General features: G+C 39.2%; 1 protein-coding gene across 2 annotated transcripts in view; it reads right to left on the reverse strand.

Moving 5' to 3' along the window:
• Positions 1-23,787, reverse strand: part of LOC126091842 (exportin-1) — a 147,549-nt gene that overhangs the window by 78,652 nt on the left and 45,110 nt on the right. For both annotated transcript variants that reach the window (XM_049907097.1, XM_049907098.1), the window contains exons 6-10: positions 15,340-15,459; positions 15,100-15,228; positions 6,917-7,072; positions 6,238-6,432; positions 5,808-6,050 (exon numbers count right to left, since the gene is read on the reverse strand). In XM_049907097.1, the coding sequence (XP_049763054.1) occupies positions 5,808-6,050; positions 6,238-6,432; positions 6,917-7,072; positions 15,100-15,228; positions 15,340-15,459 (843 nt within the window). The remainder of the gene's footprint in view (positions 1-5,807; positions 6,051-6,237; positions 6,433-6,916; positions 7,073-15,099; positions 15,229-15,339; positions 15,460-23,787) is intronic.

The following is a 23,787-nucleotide window of genomic DNA, read 5'->3' on the forward strand; positions in this document are numbered from 1 at the left end:
TTGACAGATGTGAAAATTACCGAACTATCAGTTTAATAAGTCACAGCTGCAAAATACTAACGCGAATTCTTTACAGACAAATGGAAAAACTGGTAGAAGCCGACCTCGGGGAAGATCAGTTTGGATTCCGTAGAAATGTTGGAACACGTGAGGCAATACTGACCTTACGACTTATCTTAGAAGAAAGATTAAGAAAAGGCAAACCTACGTTTCTAGCATTTGTAGACTTAGAGAAAGCTTTTGACAATGTTAACTGGAATACTCTCTTTCAAATTCTGAAGGTGGCAGGGGTAAAATACAGGAAGCGAAAGGCTATTTACAGTTTGTACAGAAACCAGATGGCAGTTATAAGAGTCGAGGGGCATGAAAGGGAAGCAGTGGTTGGGAAAGGAGTAAGACAGGGTTGTAGCCTCTCCCCGATGTTATTCAATCTGTATATTGAGCAAGCAGTAAAGGAAACAAAAGAAAAATTCGGAGTAGGTATTAAAATTCATGGAGAAGAAGTAAAAACTTTGAGGTTCGCCGATGACATTGTAATTCTGTCAGAGACAGCAAAGGACTTGGAAGAGCAGTTGAACGGAATGGACAGTGTCTTGAAAGGAGGATATAAGATGAACATCAACAAAAGCAAAACGAGGATAATGGAATGTAGTCAAATTAAGTCGGGTGATGCTGAGGGAATTAGATTTGGAAATGAGACACTTAAAGTAGTAAAGGAGTTTTGCTATTTAGGGAGTAAAATAACTGATGATGGTCGAAGTAGAGAGGATATAAAATGTAGACTGGCAATGGCAAGGAAAGCGTTTCTCAAGAAGAGGAATTTGTTAACATCGAGTATAGATTTAAGTGTCAGGAAGTTGTTTCTGAAAGTATTTGTATGGAGTGTAGCCATGTATGGAAGTGAAACATGGACGATAACTAGTTTGGACAAGAAGAGAATAGAAGCTTTCGAAATGTGGTGCTACAGAAGAATGCTGAAGATAAGGTGGGTAGATCACGTAACTAATGAAGAGGTATTGAATAGGATTGGGGAGAAGAGAAGTTTGTGGCACAACTTGACTAGAAGAAGGGATCGGTTGGTAGGACATGTTTTGAGGCATCAAGGGATCACAAATTTAGCATTGGAGGGCAGTGTGGAGGGTAAAAATCGTAGAGGGAGACCAAGAGATGAATACACTAAGCAGATTCAGAAGGATGTAGGTTGCAGTAGATACTGGGAGATGAAGAAGCTTGCACAGGATAGAGTAGCGTGGAGAGCTGCATCAAACCAGTCTCAGGACTGAAGACCACAACAACCACAACTCATTTGAATGGTTACCACCAAACTGTGGCAAACTGCAAACTTAACCATCCAGTTGCTTAACAAGTGACTTCAACAGCCATTTGGAAACTCCCCCTCCTTTTTAACCAACTGCTCTCCCTTCTTTGTCCCCTCCATTTCTCCCTCATCATCTTCACCTTCCTCCCACCCCTCCCTCTCCCTTCTCCCAACCCCCCTCCCTCTTCCTACATCTGTTTTTGCTCTACCCTCTGTACTCTTCTTGACTTGTTGTGCACCCACAGAGTCACTTGTCCTAAGATCTGCCTCTTTTCCCACTACCCCCTCAACACCTCCATCTCAGGCAACAGCTTTCAATAATTGAGTGTCAATAATCAGTCCTGCCATGGCCACAGGAGTGTACATTTGTGTGTGTGTGTGTGTGTGTGTGTGTGTGTGTGTGTGTGTGTGTGCGCGCGCGCGCGCGCGCGCGCGCGCGCGCGTGCGCGCGCGCGTGTACATTTGCTAGAAAAAACTAGAGTGTATGCTGTTACCTGTTTCTGTGCCCCTAGCAGCAATTTGCTATATGCAAGTGATTGTCTTACCCTTATTTTACGTATGTAATAATGTTTTTAATGACTGCTGTTGTCTCCTCTTATAGCTGCACAGTACCTAAAGTGCACTTCTGGAGTCAACCTTAGTAATATGCACTCAAATGAAACAAGAATTCTGCAGAGCCAATTAATGCAGCACTGGGCAATGTAAACATGTATTAATTAGACACTTAGTGGTGTGGGCTGGTTCAAATGGTTCTGAGCACTATGGGACTTAACTGTTGAGGTCATCAGCCCCTAGAACTTAGAACTACTTAAATTTAACTAACCTAAGGACATCACACACATCCATGCCCGAGGCAGGATTCGAACCTGTGACCATAGCGGTCGCGCGGTTCCAGGCTGTAGAGGCTAGAACCGCTCGGCCACTCCAGCCGGTGGTGTGGGCTGGGTATATTCCCAGTGGGAGGGAACTTACAAAATGGGAATACTGCCGGGAATATTTCTTTGGCCCAAGAAAGTTACCCAAAAATTGAGAATTTACGAAAACTTTTACATTTTGAATGTTTTAATACTTATTAACAGTTAAAGAACTTTGAAACTAGGTTAACTACGTAAATTCATACATTTTAATCTGAGATGTATCATTCCATGCATTAATTTCCTTGCAAATTCCATGCAAAACATCATTTACTGTAAGTCTGGCAGAAAAAATAATTTAAAATATTTGCTGGGGCTACTACTTTTAAGCAAGTTGAACCCGCACATTTCTCTGAATGAAACCTAAACTTACAGAATATTTCTCTGAAGGCATAATTCTGAACTGGCCGTCAACTGTAGTAGTCATTAATTTTTCCAAATGAATGACTTGAGGTGTTTCAGAATTCAAAGACTCCATTTCCTGTGATGAATTTCACTTTTAGAGTCTTTAATTAATATTTTACCATGTTCTATGTCAATAAAACCACTTGTATTTTCAAGTAAATCATAAATCTCTACTGTTTATTCTCATAATTTTCCCCCGAAATGCCATTTTCAATGACTAATGCTTACAAAATTTTCACGAGTTTAAAATAAACTCTATAGCCTAAAATATCTGTAACATCGACAGAAAACTTAACAAATTGAATAAGCAAAACTCCCTGTGTATTTTAATAACTTTGGTTACTCACTAGATGGCATATTAATACCTAGACCATCAACCACAAAGGATATCACAACCACTGACAATGGATGCACATTCAAATGTAGATCAGACTACCCAGGGTAAAGTTGATTTAATCTCGGCTGGTTTAAGTTCAGCTACATCTCCTTTAGAGTCACCAACATCACATCCACCAACATCACCTCCACCAAAGCCTTGGCCAAGTCCCCACAGGTTCATCAAGAGGAGTAACTGCATTTTTGGATCACATGGATAACAAAACAAATGTAATTTATATCATTTAAGGTCTACTATTCTTTGGTATGAAAATGGGTGGTTTATAGTAGTATTATTATTTGTGGCCTATAATATTTTAGGCCTAAACTGTTTTTGTGATGCTAAACAGTAAGAATGTTGTGTGTTTTCCATTGTATTTAGAAGGCAAGTTACAAACCAACAGCGTAACTGGAAAATCTAGTGATTTTCCTTAATCCTATATATTAGCATCTTCTAGCCTAATTATTTCCCACAATTTGAATAGCACAAAAACAAAAGTAGGTTAGTTATACACACATCAAAAAAAGTTTTGTATCACCTCGGTTCCAAGAGTTCTGGAACCAGTACAGAAAATTGGAAGAGAGATCAACATACAGATCATTTCTGCCCTTTTTATTGCTCATGAAAACAACACATTTCACGTTGTACTACCAAACAGCTAGACCTTCAAAGGTGGTGGTCCAGATTGCTGTGCACACCAGTACCTCTAATACCCAGTAGCATGTCCTCTCGCATTGACGCGTGCCTGTATTCGTTGTGGCATACTGTCCACAAGTTCATCAAGGCACTGTTGGTCCAGATTGTCCCACTCCTCAATGGTGATTCGGCATAGATCACTCAGGGGGACTGGTGGGTCAAGTCGTCCATAAACAGCCCCTTTCAATCTATCCCAGGTATGTCAGATAGGGTCCATATCTGGAGAACATGCTGGCCACTCTAGTCAAGTGATGACGTTATCCTGAAGGAAGTCATTTGCAAGATGTGCATGATGGGGGCACGAACTGTCGTCCATGAAGACAAGTGCCTTGTCAATATGCTGCCGATATGGTTGCATATCGGTCAGAGGATGGCATTCACGTATCGTACAGCCTTCCGTGACCACCAGCGGTGTATGTCGCCCCACATAATGCCACCCCAAAATAGCACAGAACCTCTACCTTGCTGCACTCGCTGGACAGTGTGTCTAAAGCATTTGGCCTGACCGGGCTGCCTCCAAACATGTCTGTGATGATTGTCTGGTTGAAGGTATATGCGACACTCATCGAGTCAAGTAACTGTAACAATGACGGCGATTTTTTTTTTTTATTTGGAAATATAGAAGAAGAGAAGGATCAAGATGATTTAATGGACAGTGACTGGGGAGGGAGCGGCGGGGGGTGGGTGGCGGGGGGGGGGGGGGGGGGGGGGTTAGTTGAATATGGAAAGTAAAGATGCTGTATTAAACCTTTTGCCCATTAGAATTTTTAATTGATTCTTATTATAACATTTTACATTCTGGTTATTTTTCTGACTTTTTATTCAATATTTTTTGAACATATAAGAGTGTTTGTTTTTTTTATCACACAATTATGACAGTGACCTATTAATTTGAGCAAGTTTGTTTTTAAAGTTATTAATTCCCAGGAATTTTATTTAACTATAATTTTATCTTAAAATATATTTCAATTTTTGAGTTTTATTTAACCATATAATTACTGTTTTTAACTATTAATTAACAGTTTTTTGAGTTATCTTGCTAATTAATCATAATATTGCCAGCAATATTCCCTGGGAATACTTCTTCAATTTTAAATTGCTGGGAATTTCACAACACTAAAGCCACTTGACCTCCACAACAGGCAGTTCCAATCAATGTGGGCTCTGACTGAACTGCCCCTCTTTTGTAACTTCCCCAATCTCTCTCTCTCTCTCTCTCTCTCTCTCTCTCTCTCTCTCTCTCTCTCTCTCTCTCTCTGTGTGTGTGTGTGTGTGTGTGTGTGTGTGTGTGTGTGTGTGTGTGTGTGCGCGCGCGCGTTCGGAGATAATGGCTGAGGGGGTTACAGTACTTAAGTACAGGATGATGATGATGAAATTCATTAAACTAAAAAGCTGAACTTATCAGATATCTAGTGTTTTATGCCATGACAGTAATTAATGAAATGCAGCAAAAAGGATTCTACTTAGATTGTATTGAAATTAATGATTCTGTAATAATCTGAATAGTTAGCACCCCTGTCACTAACAGTTTCATTTTGCAAGCGTTAACAATGATGGAAGGGACCCCACCAACAACATTTTCATTAGAAAAGGACAAAAAATTAGCTGTTTCCTTATTATGGGTTGAAAATGAAGTATTGAATAACAGACACAGTTCAGAGCATGATGCTTGCAGCAATGGAGCAAGAAAATCCACATTCACTCTCCAACTTCATAGTTCATGTCACGTATTGTCTTGAAATGACAACATTGAGTTTGCGTAGAGTGTACTATGTCCAAATTTAGCTTGCACAAGTAACCAGTGGAGCTTTTTGTTTACACCTTAGAGAGAACTTATAGTCTGCACATGCAACTTAACATAAAACCATGTACATCTCGACTTCATCCACATCAACTTTCATGTTCTAAAACTGAAATATGCAAGTATTTTTTATAATTCTTCATGTAGTATGTTGTATTCGAAACAACCTAAAATACCCTTGGATGCAAAAAGGTATTGTGCTACCTTGCAACCTTTGCCACCCAAATTATTAATACTAATGCAAAATTACATTATATGGCAAAAATATATTGTAATAATTGCACATAACAAACATACCGTGTTCAAATTCTTCCAAGACCACTCTGTACCATTTACTTGGTTTTGAAGTTTTTCGGTCATAACTCTCTCAGTGTCAGCATAATCCAAATGAGTTAGATAGACCAGTGTCTCTCTCATATTTTTGTAAAGATTTATGGAATCTGTGTCCTTCATAAATTCTCTTACTACTTCTCCATTTTCATTTTCCACAACAAGGACTTCTTCCGGCTTAGCCATTCGACTTATCATAATGTATCGTACCTATGAAAATGATTATGAATCAAACAATGCGATGAAACTATGTATACATCAATTAATAATGCAGTTCAAATTTCATTTTGTTTAATGCCATATCCAAGAAGTTAAAAGGAAACAAATACATGATCATCAGTAAAACTGCAGCGAAATACTAATTTTAAAAAACAGACAAGATAAAAAAATATCTTACCTTTGTCAAAACTTCACTATAGAACTGGCGTCTAGGTGGAATAGCAGCATTGGTTTTGGACATAAACATGGTGGATGGAGCAATGAATGGGCTTTCACGATACAGTTCTGCAGAAAGGCTATTCCAATATTCAAGACAAATCTTAAATATTTCCACTTCATCAACTTCTGATATTAATACTAAATAGTGCAATGCCTGAAAATTTTTTATTCATGATAATATAAATATCAAATTGATCAAAAAGGTTAAGAAACTGAAACCCAAATTCAAAAGTAGTGATCACCCAATATTTCTTCATTTGGCTTCGACTAATATTAAAATACACAAAATCAAAAAAATTGTAATATGAAAAGTCACCCAAAATGATCACTTAACATGAACATATGGACATCAGAAATTACATCATTTTTAGAGAGTAGTAAATTATAATAACGCAAATCTTATCACTAGCAAGATCAGTTTACCTAATGACCATAACAGATTGTCATTGCTATGCCAAAGTTCAGCATTACTTCAGATTTATGACTTATGTTTTTAAAAATTAATTTTTATCCATTTGTTAGTAGAACCTATATTCATAAACTGCTGAACTAGCTTCCATTTATAGGTGTTTTTCTTATTACGTCCTAGGATTGCAAGTGCCCAATAAGTGTACACTTAGGCATATTCTTTAACTTACCTTCAGAAGTTCAGTATTGAGCTGTTTCTGCTCAACGAGAACACCATGTTCTTTCAAATACGTACAGAGGAACATGGCCAGGTTCTGAATAAAATTTTGTTCAGCATCCTGACCACAAGCATATGCCTCACGGATATTTGTATTCATTGGAAGCATCTGAAAAAAAGAAAAAGAGGTTACATTTACTAGATGAAATGATGCAGTTCTCCATGCTAGTCTATTATGCACAAGGCTCTTCAGCTCTATGTGACTACTGCTACCTATAAATATTTGAAACTGCATACTGTACTCAAGCCTTGGTCTCCCTGTACAATTTTTAACCACCCCCCAACTTACTTTCTTGACCAAACTGACAATTCGTTGATGCCTCAGGATGTGTCCTACAAGCCAATCTGTTCTTTTAATCAGGCTGTGCCATAAATTTCTTTTTTCAGTTCAGTTCAGTACCTCCTCATTTGTTGTTTGACCCGCCCATCCAATCTTCAGCATTCTTCTGTAGCACCACGTTTCAAAAACTTTTATTCACTTTGTATCTTCACTCTTTATCAACCACATTTCATTTCACTTCCATAAATGGCTACACTCCAGATACCGTATTTACTCGAATCTAAGCCGCACTTTTTTTACCGGTTTTTGTAATCCAAAAACCCGCCTGCGGCTTATAATCGAGTGCAAAGCAAGCGGAAGTTCTGAAAAATGTTGGTAGGTGCCGCCACAACTAACTTCTGCCGTCGAATATATGTAGCGCTACACAGGCATGCTTTGTAGGCACAAAGATAAATACTGGCGCCAAAACCTCTGGGTCAGTAAAAAAAAAGGTGGAAGACGAGCTTTTTTTTCTCCGCCCCGAGTTTCGACCACTGCATTTTCATACATTATCCAACGAAGTAAATACAAATTTCGTATTGTTCATCTTCGAATGTAGCAGAATTTCAATGTACTACGAAAATCCGACTGGCAAGACTGTTTGGGATGTTTGTCAATATGGCCAACTCTACGTTTTGAATTTTTTCCTACCTGTGAGAAGAGATGGTTGCTAATAGTAACCTGATGAAATGTGAATCACAAGCAGTATTCTTTTCACCATTCACCATAAGAATAGTACGAATATAAACATTTTGCCATGTATTCTTCCGTGTTTGTTGCTATTTCATTTAAATCCTGTCTGCCTAATAAACTACGAAACTAGAGTGAGACAACAGCAAACGCGGAAGAATATACTTATCGTGTCATGTTTATATTCGTATTATTCTTATGCCTAATAGTGATACAGTCAGAAATGAAACACGGCAACTGACTAGATTTTTAAATCTAAGATGACTAATTTCTGTGCAGAATTTGATGTACTAAAGGAGCGGCCGCAAAGATTTTCAAACGGAGAAAAATTTTCGCCTAACTCTCGTTCAGAACATGTTCTATCATACGCAGCCTATTATTTGGTTCTTGTTGATCATTCTCAAAGAAAGCAGCAGTGTAAGTAACAACAAATAGCAGTCTCTTGACATTGCTTCGCTAATGAGACGATTCGCCTCTTTTTAGTTGTAAGCGGCGGTAGCGCGCACAAAAGCAAGCCATGCCGCGAGCGGCGACAGGCCGTAAACATGCACTATCAGAATGCGACAAACAATGCATGACACAGTACAGTGATGCATTTTCAGCTTAGAGTGACGTAAACACCTATAACAGAGAAAACGGCACTTATCAGATCAAAGCAAAATAAGCAATCGATTCAAACCAGACGAAGCACGTGAAAAAGGAAGGGTACCCGTATAAATACGGACGGAGCGCCTGACGCATAGCAATGGCTACCTGGTAAAGCTTAACTGCTAAGCTTACGACTCGAACCAAACTACTGTAGCTGTATCGTCATTCATTCGACCTAAATTGTGTCTCATATTACAAGGGACCAACTTTGTTTCGATTTGGAGGTGCGGCCTAAAACTTTTTTCTCCCCTTGAATTTCGAGTCTCAAATTTCAGGTGCGGCTTAGATTCGGGAAATCTTTTTTTCCTTTATTTTGAGTCTCATTTTTCAGGTGCGGCTTAGATTCGAGTGCGGCTTAGATTCGAATAAATACGGTAAATACCTCCAAGAAATGTTAACAGGTTTCTGTTTTTCACAAGTACTTTTCTTGGCAATGGTGGTCCACATTGGGCAAATAACAAAACTCATTTAACAATTTAGTTCCTCATTTTCTAATTTAACTCCCTCAGCTTCATCTGACTGACTTTATGATTGCACTCCAGTACCCTTTTTTTTACTTTTGTTGATAACTCACAATAATTCACAAGTCTATGGAAAATAAATTAATTTAGGTAGAAGACTATAGCAATTTAAATATTTTGATTAATAACAACACAGTTCCTATTTGAAAATTCATAATAAAGCTGAACATAGTTATTGACGAAATCACACACAATAAACATTGCAATAATTGTAAAAGATAGCTGAACCTGGCTCTTCCTCAATATACAGTACTTTCTTAAATCTAATGAGAAGTTTTAGTAACTACCACCTTCTCCAGTTTGTTTTCATTTCAGAACAGTAAATGTAGAGTTAAAGGTTTTCGGGTCTGATGTAAAGACATTACTGTGATTACTCAAGACACTACATGCATACATTTCAATTAGGTAGGACCACAATGAAAAGCTGTCAGTGACATTCTCATAGCCATCTGTTCACAGCAAGAGGCAAATTACCTACTATAAAGCATTTAGCTGTTTGTGGTATGAAGTACAGGAAACTTCTCTTTACAAACTGCCTGCCAAAAAATGTGAAGCATCATGAAGACATGGTTGGATATCCATGTAACTTCATATATGTACACATTATCGGCAAGTATGTAATGATTGCAGTGACAGGCTGAATGGCAACAACAATGCACTAGTGTTGTTTGTGTTTAGAGTCATTTATGTAGCTCATATGGGGGCATGAACAGCATCAGACGTTAAGTGGTCACTGTGAAAGACAATACTACATTGTACTCATGTAAGACAGCATTATCAATACTTGGCAGGATTTGAAAGAGACCTCATTGTGGTTTTCCGTTTCGTCAGCTGGTTGGACAATATAATATGTAGATTTGTGAGGCATTTGGATGTGGCGCAGTCTGATACTGGACTGCATGGGAACATGAGGTATATTCATCATCAAAGTTCCAATCGGACCTTATCTAACCAGCAAAATGGAGTACTTTCATATTGTGCACCACACACATCGTAACCCCATCACTTATGTGCCTGTAATCTGAAAACAAGTAATGGATTCCCTGCAAAACTGGGTGTCCTTCCGCACCATAGATCCGAGACTAGCAGAAGCCGGACTATTGAATTCTCTCTGTATGTCCATCTTTTAAGAGATTGTTGCAGGACTCGGCCGTTCGCTATAGGACATCAAGTCAAAGTCCTTTCGGCTGACCAATTTACAAACTTATTTTATTTGGCTACCAGTTTCGGCAATTTACTAGGCCATCTTCAGGCTCCTGACTTACATGTTGGAAGATTCCAACCTCGGTTCCAGTCAAAATAGAGGTCAGCATTCAAATACTGGTGTCTGCAGATTTCTGGTTGCCAGAGCAATCACTTCATCATCTGAATCAGCTGACCAGTACCAAGACCAGTCTTTTTGTTGTGCCTATCCGTGACTCAGAATCTCCGCTATATTGTAAGCACCAACTATCCTTTTCGTAATATTGTAATCATTCCATCTTGGATTTTCATTTTAATGTCAAAGCGACGAGAGAATCCAATGTAGTTTATGAGCACTATCTCTCTAAAATAAAACAAAATTAATCACAGAAGGAAAAACCAAACCAACAAAACCAAAAGCAGAAAAAAAACCACCACCTGGTGGATGCAAGAACAAGACAGGTACCTCTGACAATATTATGAAAAGGAAAGTTGCTACTCATCTCACAGCGGAGATTTTGAGTCACAGATTCGCACCACACAAAGTCTGTCACAAATAAAGCTTTCGGCTATTAAATCCTTCGTCAACAATACGCACGCACGCACGCACGCACGCACACACACACACACACACACACACACACACACACACACACACATACACACACATACACACACAGTCTCAGGCAACTGAAACCACACTACACACACACACACACACGGAGACTGCAGTTTTTTGTGTGTGTGTGTGTGTGTGTGTGTGTTTTGAAGGCCTCGATGGCCGAAAGCTTTATTTGTGATAGTTTTTTTTGTTGTGCCAATCTGCAACTCAGCATCTCTGCTCTATGGTGAGTAGTAACTTTCCTTTTAGTGATATTGTTACATTCGATCCTGGATTTTCCACTGTTTGACAGATTCCTTCAACTAAGAAGAGAAGCATAACAACAGTGACAATCACAGATACACAAACCTATCACAGATACACAAACCTAACACAGAAAACTCATTAAATGTAAGAAAATTAGTGGACAAAAATCTCAATAAAAGAATCAAAAATGACCCAGGACACCTCTTTCGGATCAACGAAGACTTCATAAAAAAGTAACACAAGGAATTTTTCTAATATTTTTAAACAAAAACATAACTGAATACAGCCTAGTGACTCTCCAATTCCAAGACAAAAATGGAAGTATAGTCTACAGAAGGATAACAGCAAAATATTCAAAAATCCCCTCAACTGTGAAAAACATACAATAAACATGCTTTAGCACTTCGACAACAACCAACCCTAAACCTGAACGGCCCACCATCAAGGAACTACAAACAATTATTATGGAATCTCAAGAACTACAATGCCTAGGGGGAAAACCAAATCACAGCTGAACCTTGGAAAAATGTTAGCAAAAATGTCACAGAGGCTCTCCAAACCATATTTGAAGAAATTCAGAAAAATGAAAGAATCCTAGATACATGGAGGCCGGCACTGATCCTACCACTCCACAAGAAAGCATTCAAAACAGACCCCAATCTACAGAAAGATCTCAGTTCTAGATGTAACACCCAGGATATTCTCTAAAGTCTTACTGAAAAGAGCAGAACAACAAATAGATAATCAATTGCGAGAATAACAAGCAGGTTTCTGGAGAGGAAGATCCCAGAACAAGCCAGAACCTCAAAAACCTAATAGGCTACCAAAATCAAGAAGAAAATATTATGTTATCACTTTCACTGGCTTCTACACAAAGCATACAACTCAACAGATTGGAAATCCAAAACATCTTTGCTAAAAGAACTAAACCTACACCAGAAATCTAATCACAGACCCCTTATAAATACACAATTCAAAGTTAAATTCATGGGAGAATTCTCTGAACACTTCTGAGATGAGAACTGGTGTATGGCAAGGAGATGAACCATTTCCACTGCTATTTATCAGTGGCCTAGAAAATAGTAGTGGAACAGTGGAATCCGAATAGGAGTAAAAAACAAAGGCATCAAAGTCAATTACCAAGCTTTTTCATATGATGTGGCCTCATCAGCCACGTCCTGGAAGAAGGCAAAGAACAGACACTAACTACAAAAATAAGCAGAAAAAATTAAGTCTCACAAGCTTCTTCAAAAAGGCCCCAATAATGATAAACATTAAAGCACATCAAAACTGATACACCTCCACTTATGACATGCGCAATTTCAGAGATCGTGTGTCCATACAGTTCACAGGTGCACTTCAAGAGGCCACCTGGGTCGATTCCATGGCACGCACTGGTGAGACGCCAAAGAACCAGTATTATTTAAGCGATTGCAAATAAGTGTTCAGCCTATTTTGTAACATGTATTACAATTGTCCATTCAGCGCTACGCACAACTGGTACATCACTGAATCTTACAATGGCTATGTTCCATAAATTGTGTTTGTTCTTGCTATAACAAACTCTGCGATGAGTGAGGGTTACGTTTTCTCCACATGTCAGTGTTAAGTCACAATCGCACATCAAAGTGTAAGAAATACTCCAACATCTCATTGCCCAGCAGCATGCTATTGCAGAACAACAGCAGGCTCTCAGCACCATTCCCAAACAACTGGCATCTGCGTGTTCGCGACGGGTTACTCTCCTGTCAGTGCAACCATCGCCCTTTCCAGCATATGATGAATCGCCTGAAGATTGGGACTCATACATGACACGGTTTTGCTAACATTTCCAGGTCTTTCCTACATACGACTTTCTTTCTTTCCTGGCTTACGCCGCACATTTATCATCTGTTGTGCCAACTTGCATCTTTCAAGAACCGGCCAGCTTGTCATTTGAAGAAATGTGCTAGTTTCTCTCAACCGATTACTGTGACAGAACTAATGTCATTACGACGCATGTACAACTTTACTGTTGTCAGAAATGCCCAAACCAGTTTTACACAGCCTGGGCTGCAGAATTATATGGATTCAGCCATCATCGTAAATTTGTCACTAGTACCCATCACAAATGCTACGCTGATCACGCGGTGTGTGAAGTTACTATTTGTCTGATCCCTTATAGGGAAGCACAATGAAAAAGCACTTCTCACTCAGTCAAGCCCTGTTAGGTCCGCTGCAAGTGTTCCGGATGACAGGGAAGCCATTGCAGCAGTACAACCGACTCCATGTCAGTTGGGGCAGCATCGGTTATAGCCACAGCAACAACCGGCCACATCACAACAGCAGCTGTATGCCCCCCTTCGGTCCTGCCCATACTGCTTTGTCCAACATGAGAGTGCTGCATGCCATAAGCATTGGGCATTTGTGACAAGTGCCAAAAGAAAGGCCACATTGCATTGGTGTGTAACTCCTCTTCAAACGCGGTGGACACAGTAGTACCAATGGACATAAACTGTACCTCTGACAATAAGCCTTCCTTGTCTCTGTAGTCAGCTAAACTTTCTATCTGCTGTGAGGACGGGGCATGAGTCGTGCTTGGGTAGCTCAGTTGGTAGAGCACTTGCCCGCGAAAGGCAATGGTCCCGAGTTCGAGTCTCAGTCCGGCACAATTTTAATCTGCCAGGAAGTTTCACAACATTGTTGTTACGACGGTAATTTAGCCCTCTGCATTGTACCTTGCTTTCGTGCATATCATGGCTCCAAGCATTAACATTACTGCTGAATCTAAATGTTAACTTACTGCTAAATCTAAATGTTAACTTCCAATTTATAAGGAGTGTTAAAACAAAATGTGTAACAACCAAACCAGTTGAAATTTGTATATGCTGCTTTGGAATATTGTAGTGAGACATCTAGGGATGTGAATGTGGTGCTGTCACATCCCCCTATAAAATTCAAAACTGTGTCCCCTCTGCAAGTATAACAACTCTCATCGCCTTTTTCGATTTTCAAAGTCAGATACTCCTTGAATTCCTCGAGCACAGACAAACCATTCATTACCAGTGACATACAATCTGAGACATTACATAGCCAACGTGTGTGTGTGTGTGTGTGTGTGTGTGTGTGTGTGTGTGTGTGTGTGTGTGTTGCGCGCACGCGATATCTCCAAGGTAACACAAAGGGTAATGTCCAAGTTAAAGTGGCAGCAGCTTAAGCATCCACCCTACAGCCCAGACATGTCGCCCAGCAACTTCCATGTGCTTGGTCCACTAACAATCATCTTGGTGGGGAGCACTTCAACTCTGATGATGAACTGAAGGACTGCTTCCTTTCACAGACACAGGAATCTTAGAAAGCGGGAATTGTTCGGCTCACGAAACAGTGGGATATTGCGCTCATGCCAAATAAAACTTTAATTTAACCCACAGCACTGATTCATACCTTTTCTTTTGAAGAGAACTATGAAGAAAGATACTTAATTTTCTGCATCACTGGCCTGTTTCGCTATACACAAATACATTTGAGGTTTAATGACAGTGATCTGTAAAAATTCACAACTTAGTAATGTTAGCTTTATGATGTATGATTTCCATACAGAATGTCTTACCAAACAGCATTTTTCATCAATTAAAAATGTCAAATTTTGAAAAGCTGTGAAAAAAAATCATTGTATGAAGTGGCTACAAAGATCCCAATTCACGATTTCCAATGAGTTATGAAGGGAAGCACAACCATTGATAATGCTGAAATATTTTTAAAGAACAGATGTAGATATAAAATTATTATTTTGCAGTATATATTAGGTGTGAGCAAACATTTTCAATTAAACAAAATTGCGAAAAACCCCAGAAAAACCAAGCACTTTTAATGAATTATAAGTAGCAGTAATATACTTGAAGAGTTTTGCATAAAATAACACCTCTTACCTGTTCCAGTTGGGACATGGTCTGTGTAAACAATGACACAAATACATTGTCATAATTTGTAACAGTTACACCTGCAATCTCAGTAAGGCATTTTAAAGTCACATTCCGGAACAGTGGTACATTTAGGAACTGTAAAACAAAAACAAATGTAATAAGTAAATCAATTTAGCCAGAAGGGCAAAGTAAGGAAATCTTGAAGCAAAGATGACAACATTTACTTCATTCAGGCATAATACGAACCTTAAAAATCAAAGTGGAGATCAGTTTTGTCTCAAAAATGTATCCTAATGGTATCCAATTAAGGAATCGCAATAACGTTTCTAAGGTAGCTCCCACCAATGGAGCATTCTGTGAGGTTTCCTGGAATAAAAGAAAATGGCAACATAAATAACTGATTAAAAATTTAAATAATGTAGAGACAAGTTGGTGGAGATGGGGGACTGGGGATGGGGGGCATACTTTCTTCTAGCACTAGCACAGCTGAAACCTCAATGCACAGTTCTGGATACGTTTCCACTCACAGTGTCGGGTAAATAAATGTCTAGCAGCTCACCAACCACTGAGGGGCTTTCAATTTGAAGCCAATTCAGTGTATGATGTATCAGTTTCATTACTTATATGCCATATTTACGCGAGTACAAGATGACCCTGAATACAAGAGGCTCCTTGAGAAAATTTTATTTTTAACACATTCGACTAATCAAAATTACAAACAGTTCCATTGATATCAAGTATCTGCCTGAAGAAGTTACCATTATACCTATTCTAAACTTACCCCATTTACTGCCTACATTTTGATAATATTGGATTAGTGCATAAGTGCGTAGTGTTTCTCCATAAGTTTAACAAACACAACATATACTTATAACAGACACTTTAGTCATCAATAATATATTCTCCTTCACTATTTATAACAGTCTACCAATGTTGGGGTAGCTTTTTGATTCCACAATTGTAAAAATCACATGGATCTGAGGGGAAGAACTCATCAAGCCATGTTCAGAGCGAATTTTCATCTGGAAAGGAAGTTCCTTGAAGATTTTTCAAGAGAGAGCAGAAAAGGTGAAAATCTGACGACGCAAGATCTGTTGAATAAGGTGCCTGTGGAATGACTTCCCAACCCAATTACTCCATAGCATTTTTCGTCAATCTAGCAGAACACAGATGGTGTTATCCCAGTCTTCCTGCTTGTTGTTCTCACATAATGTTCACAAGACATCTCAATTGTTGACAGTAAATGTCAGCAGTGATTGTTACACCTCAAAGAAGAAATTCGTTGCACACCACAGCATCACTATTCCACCAGATGCATAAAATTATCTTCCGTGGATGCACGAAGGTCTTTATATGAGGAATTACTTCTTATGTTGTCATGAAGACACCATTTCCTGATCACCAGTAACAACACAATGGGAACGGTCAGTGTTGTCCATGAGACAATTGATGACGAATAAGCAGAGCTGTAAAAATTGGCCACCCACAGTATTTTTGTGATTTTTGTTTAACACATGCAGCACCCATACAAACAATTTTTGAACCTTCCCCACTGCATGCAAATGTAGCAAGAAAGTGGAATGATCACAGTTCAACATGTCTGTCAGTTCTAGAGTACACTGACGTGGATCATTGTGGGTTCATGTTAAAACAATTCTCCTTAATGTGAGAAAACAATTTTCTGGCTGCGCTCTGTTCAATGGTATTATCCCCATACACGGTGCAAATGTTTCTGGCTGTCTTTTCTGCTATCACCCCTCTACTGAATTCAAACGGTAGAATGTGTCGAAAATGTTCCGATTTCTCCACTTTGTGCTCCATTTTCTAAAGCCCATAGCTCCACTCACTATCTTCAAATGACAATATGTAAATTTTAATAGCAACAGTGAACTACAAATAAAAAATGACAGTCGATAAATCCATAGCAACCAAGACACCAACATGCAAAACGAAAACACTACTAGCCTGAGCACCAACCTAATAGAAATAGAAATCAAAAAGAAATTGTTTACATTAATTATTATCTTCACTTCTCTTTGGTCTATTATCTAAGCCACTCTCTGTAGTGTACTATTTCTAATCGTCGTCGTCATCCATTATCATCGTCATCATCATCATCATCATCGTCATCATCATCGGCGATGACAATTTCGTCCAACCAATGAGAGGTGAGAAAAGAGGCAATGTATTTCTATATATGAGCAGCAAGAAATTTATAAGCTTTGTCATCACAAATATTTGGCTGTTTCTTCTGAATATTGTGTAATTTTCAAGGTTGACACCCCCTTTTGACCCATCATACCACATGTCAAGCACTGACAAAATTGCTGCTTGAAAAACTTAAGTATACTAGAGGTCCCTACCTAGACTTTTCTTCTGCTGCAATGCATACCAGTGTCGAGTATTTGTGCAATGTTGAAGTTACTTCAATTCCTAACATAACTGGAACTGCAGCAAACTCGAAAAGATTGAGTTCCAATCTCTTTTCATCATTACTACGTAAAATAGTAATGTTTTTCTTTTTGCTTAAGTGTCATACATTTTGGTAAATCAATGTTTAAAAGTTTTATTACTGTTGTGATAACTTTCTCTGTGCGCTCACTCACCTCAAATTAAATACAAGAAGTAAAAAGAAATCAAATGGCTCTGAGCACTATGGGACTCAACTTCTGAGGTCATTAGTCCCCTGGAACTGAGAACTAGTTAAACCTAACTAACCTAAGGACATCACACACATCCATGCCCGAGGCAGGATTCGAACCTGCGACTGTAGCAGTCTCGCGGTTCCAGGCTGCAGCGCCTAGAACCGCACGGCCACTTCGGCCGGCAAAAAGAAATCCTTGTGAAAGAATGAATTAAATATATTAAATAATAGTCCATTAAAGCAAATTGTAGTCAAATTAGACATTGCCTGTGACTGCACTAGTGGCAGAAGTATGAATGCTAGTCTCAGCTATTTTGTGATGCTGTGCAACCGTTCTGAATTCTTCAAAATAAATCTGCATGTGTCTTCAATTGCCAATTTTTTACCACAACATTACTCTATTACACAACATAAATATGACAGCAACAGCAGTTTAATCTGCAAATGTACAACTGACAACCCTGTATTTTTTGCATACAAATTTGAGAAAAGAATCTTCTTGTAATCAGGTAAATTAAGTGATTAGGTAGTTTCTCATTAGGCCTCACAATGCTCAATGGTTCCATTCCAGACTTCAACAACCAAGAAAAATCTGATACAGTTACCAGGAATCATAACCAAGAATACTCTATGACAGTAGCCAGCAAACCGCATGCACTCTGCCACTGGAGTTATGATCCCCTATGTTACTGCCTGGCAGCGAATGAGTCAGGAATTTGTCCATGCCTGTCCACCTGTGCCACTGCACATGCCCAACTGGTTGTCCCCGAAGAGGCACACATGCTGGAACAGCCTACACCACAGGGACGGCCACAGTGTCAAGTGATGTCCAATAATTTCAATATTATGAAAATCACTTAACCATCTGAAGGTGAAACAAATCAGACTGAAGTCAGGTATGGGATATTACTATTATTACATGCAACATGAATAATATCGCTTGTAGAAACATTTTGATAGAATAGTTAAGTGCTACATACAGATAGTGATTAAATCAACAGTTCACATGAATTTTTAATTCAAACAAGATTTCTTCTTTAATTCCTTGCAGCAAGGAAAGACACCAAACATGCAAAAACAGTATTTTCTCAAATTTGTAGATTTAATGTCAGATTTTTATCACAAATGGCAATTAAATGCAATAATGCACACATTTTATAATGAATGACAAGAATTTAAGCACTTCATTTGCAATTTAAGTACTTCATTTGCCTCTCTAACAATTACTATACTTTATACATGTTTAAAAACCTAATGTTTATTATGTCACACTAAGTATTTTAAATAAGTTTCAGTTTATTTACATTTTGGGTTTTGAATAGCCTTATTGATATAATAGGCAACAAGACAGTTGTTCACTTCATTATTCTGGGAGGGAGAAGGTGGGGGGGGGGGGGGGGGGGAAGAAAATAAAAAATAAAAAAGGAAGAGACCACACTCCACACACTTAGATCTTGAGAATTTTATGTTGTTGTTTGTTGGGTGCAGGAGCTGTTCAATGATCAGTTCTGCCCTCTCTCACATCTGTTGGAGGACTATGTGAAACCTGGTTTTTCCTTTAGTCTTGGGAGTATTGCTGTATTGCTGTGGTACTGCCTTGTCAGCATCTTGTTGTTTATATATGCTCTCAATTTTACATAAATTTTCAGCAGGGAGCCAGCCGGGGTGGCCGAGCGGTTCTAGGTCTACAGTCTGGAACCACGCGACCGCTACAGTCGCAGGTTCGAATCCTGCCTCGGGCATGGATGTGTGTGATGTCCTTAGGTTAGTTAGTTTTAAGTAGTTCTAAGTTCTAGGGACTGGTGACCTCAGAAGTTAAGTCCCATAGTGCTCAGAGCCATTTGAACCATTTTCAGCTGGGTCACCCACTAAATTCCTTGAGTTTTATAGTCCTCCTCCTTGACTACTGACAAATTCATAGCTCTCCTGAACAGTAAGCACGGATTAATGACTGTGCAAATAATACAATAAATACATATACCATTTCCTTGATTACATTTCTGTTTTTATCTCACCCTCTTAGGCTGGCCATTATATCAAGACCTCACATATTCATGTCATAAATCCTTATCACTCTGATATTGCTTTGTTTTCCTGCTGCAACAAGAAATTTCTGTAACAGGATAAGTATCAGAAAAGGTGGACAAAACGCTGACAGTTTTGCTATCTTCCCAGTCAAGTACTGAAGCTCGCAGGCGTCAATATTAGCAACCTAAGCTTCACTGTATCTGCTTTGTCGTCCCTTCCATTCCTCCACACTTTGAAGGTCACAGATCAAGACTGTTGCAAGACACTGTTCTGAGAGACTGGACACCTTTCAATTCCATGCATACCATCAGCAGTAGTGGTATATAATAATCATCATGATACAGTTTGTGGCATACATTCTGAGGAATAGCTCTAGTAGGTGTCATGACAAGATTCCTAGTTGCTCCTAAGCCTGACTTACTGCTGTCACACCTAGATTCATAATTTTCTTGTCCTGTACATATTTTAAAATTGTAACCATATTCAGACATGCTACATAACAAAATCAGTACTAAGCTATATCAGTAAGGCTTGTTTGGCATACATTGCTTTAAATGATGTACTTTGGTTAGACACGTTGGCTCATCTTCAGAAGCAAACTCTTGTATCTGTGTAGGAAATTTATGTAACTCCTCAGGTGTTAGCTCTCTTCTCTGAATGCAGCCAGTATCAAATAACTATGAACTCAAATAAGTGTGAACATACTGTAGGTTGCTCAGTAACTCATCTGACATTCTCTTTAAGGTTAGACCTCCAAATGAATTTACAGTTCTCAGTGCAATCCTAAGGGCACTGGAGAAGATAAGGTACAATCGACAGAATAACTTTCTCATCCACTATGATTCCCTAAGTGCTTGACGGACAATTCCAGAAAGAGTACCCAGCAACAATAAAGTGGTAAAAAATAAAGAAGACTCACTTTACATACTAAAAAGCCAAGGGCAAGAAGTCTAAATCGGCTCGGTGCTGGGTCATGAGGGAATACTGGAAAATGAATGAGCTGACACGATAGCAAGGGACTCGTGGAAGGAAAGTAATATACTGCCCCATGCTGTCCCTTTAAATGCATTATGTTATGGTCGTGTAGGAGAGTTGTGTGTTGGTAGGGGAATTTGCGGCTGTGAATACAAATTCGAGAACAGGACACCGTCCTCTGATGTACAGGCATTCCCTCCAGCAAGTGAACCCACCACTGTGCACTGCTTGTGGTGACCAGTGTCAGTTCCGCGAAGAGTGCAGAAATTTTTCTTGATTATGATTTGTCCATCACCTTAACTAACAATGAGACAAGCATGAAAAAAGTTTTACAATTTTGTGTGTTGTCAGGTCATCTGCCCAAGTTATTGGGTTTCAATGTGTTTCAAGAGTGGCTGGTTAATCTTTTTTTTAAGTGAGTGATCAAACTTTAATCCCTTTTTTAGTGAGTGATCAAACCAACGACAATTATTTAAACCACTCTCACAATTTTGACTCTGGTCCATTCCTCCTTCAAAATACCACATTTACCCAACAATAAGGCAGTCTTGCATAGCCTATATGATGACCCCCAATTCTTGAATAGGCTCCTTGAAAAGTTTTTATTTTTAACACATTCTGGACAACCACATCTACAAACAAAATCAAACAATGGAAACAATAATATGAGACGGAAAGTTGCCACTCACCATGTAGCGGAGATGCTGAGTTGCAGGTAGGCACAATAAAAAGATTTCCACACTTAAAGCATTCAGCCAATGGCCTTTGTCAACAACAGACGCACATATGCACACACATATTCGCGCAAACGCAACTCATACACATGACTGCAGTCTCAGGCAACTGAAACCACACTGCAAGCAGCAGCACCATTGCATGATGCGAGTGGCGACTGGGTGGGGGAAAGGAGGAGGCTGGGGCGGGAAGGAGGAGGAATAGTATGGTGGAGATGGCGGACAATGAAGTGCTGCAGGTTTGGTGGCGGGCAGGGGAGAGGTGGGGAGGGGAAGTAATGGAAAAGAAGGGAAATAGAGAGAAATAAAGAAAAAATAAATAAAAAGAAGACTGGGTTTGGTGGTGGAATAACGGCTGTGTAGTGCTGGCATGGGAGCAGGAAAGGGGCTGGATGGGTGACAACAGCAACTAACGAAGGCTGAGGCCACAAGGGTTACGGGAACGTAGGACGTATTGCAGAGAAAATTCCCACCTGTGCAATTCAGAAAAGCTGATGTTGGTGAGAAGGATCCATATGGTACAGGCTGTGAAGCAGTCATTGAAATGGATGATATCATGTTTAGCAGTGTGTTCAGCAACAGGGTGGTCCACTTGTTTACTGGACACAGTTTGTCGGTGGCCATTCATGCAGTTCTTGTTGGTTGTCATGCCTACATAGAATGCAGCACAGTGGTTGCAGTTTAACTTTTATATCACATGACTGGTTTCGCAGGTAGCCCTGCCTTTGATGGGGTAGGTGATGTTAGTGACTGGACTGGAGTAGGTGGTGGTTGAAGGATGTATGGACAGGTCTTGAATCTGAGTCTATTACAGGGGTATGAGCCATGAGTTAATGGTTGGGAGCAGGGATTGTGTAAGGATGGACGAGAATATTGTGTAGGTTTGGTGGATGGTGGAATACCACTGTGGGAGGGGTGGGAAGATAGTGGGCAGGACATCTCGCATTTCAGGGCACGACGAGAGGTAATCGAAACCCTGGCGGAGAATGTAATTCAGTTGCTGCAGTCCTGGGTGGTACCGAGTTAAGAGGGGAATGCTCCTCTGTTGCCGGACAGTGGGGCTTTGGGAGGTGGTGGGAGACTGGGAAGATAAAGCACAGGATATTTATTTTCATACAAGGTTGTGAGGATAATTACAGTCAGTGAAGGCTACAAACTGTTTTACTGATACAAAATATCCTAGCATGTGCCTAAAAAAGCAAACTCACTCTATTCCAAACAGCTGTAGTGTTTTCTTAGGTAGATTATATGACAGTGATACACAAGTAGCCTTTTGTTAAAGTTGCAGGAAGTCACTGAGCTAGTTATTTTATTCTGTGATGTGTTCAATTTCTCAAGTAATCAGGAAGCCTTAATTTCATTTCTCTCACACATACTGAATGACCTGCTGCTTCAATTCATGAAACTTTCCTTGATTTGGTAATCTACAACTTGTCCATGTAGAACCGACCACATACAATTTATTCTTCATCTAACACTATCTATAATCATTACCTCCTGTAATGATCAAATTTTCTTCCCACTGCACAGCTGTTCGTGGCCTCTGCATCATGAATAACCATTAACGTGAAATTAGTTTTGTATTGCATGCATGAACTAACTGTGAACTGCGTACTTTTAGTTTCTCAACTCTCACAACTGTGATGAGCATTCATAATCAATCACTACAATTTACTGTTCTTATAGTATTAAGTAAGCTGAATAACAACAATATGTTAGCCTCTCAACTCCTTAATGCTGAATCAGCACAATTCAGACCACTTCAAGCTAACACTGCCTTCATTATTTGTTACCAACATCGAAAATCAACAGTGCTGTTGAGCAGTAACTGCTTTAACATTGTTGTTGAAGCTTTTATTTCATTGATCACACAGTGTGTGGATGTTTGTGTAAACATACTGTCAGACTTAATTTGTCTCGTACAGAAATGCACACTATTGCAAAGTATTTTTCCATCTGTTATGTCAATTACTAAATTTAGATTCAGGCAAATATGGTAAAGGCAAAGGTGGAAACATTTAAGAAACAAGAGGTACATAGGATTCATTCCTATGGTTGACAGCATAATGAAATTTGTTGCCAACTCGTCACTACCCTCCCCATGCTTGGCTGTGCTGGTGGTGATGCACTCCATCCCACCCTTCTGAAATCATCAAATTAAATCTATGTGTGACTTTAAATACCAAAGCTTCATCTGCTAATGTAAGACAACCTCTATATTACACTCCCACACAATGTAAAAATGATTACCTCTATAATCAATACTTTATACACAAATATAACAACAACAAAAATCAGTTATTGATGAAATTA

The sequence above is a fragment of the Schistocerca cancellata genome, chromosome 7, assembly GCF_023864275.1.
Source record: "Schistocerca cancellata isolate TAMUIC-IGC-003103 chromosome 7, iqSchCanc2.1, whole genome shotgun sequence".
NCBI classification, from domain to species: domain Eukaryota; kingdom Metazoa; phylum Arthropoda; class Insecta; order Orthoptera; family Acrididae; genus Schistocerca; species Schistocerca cancellata.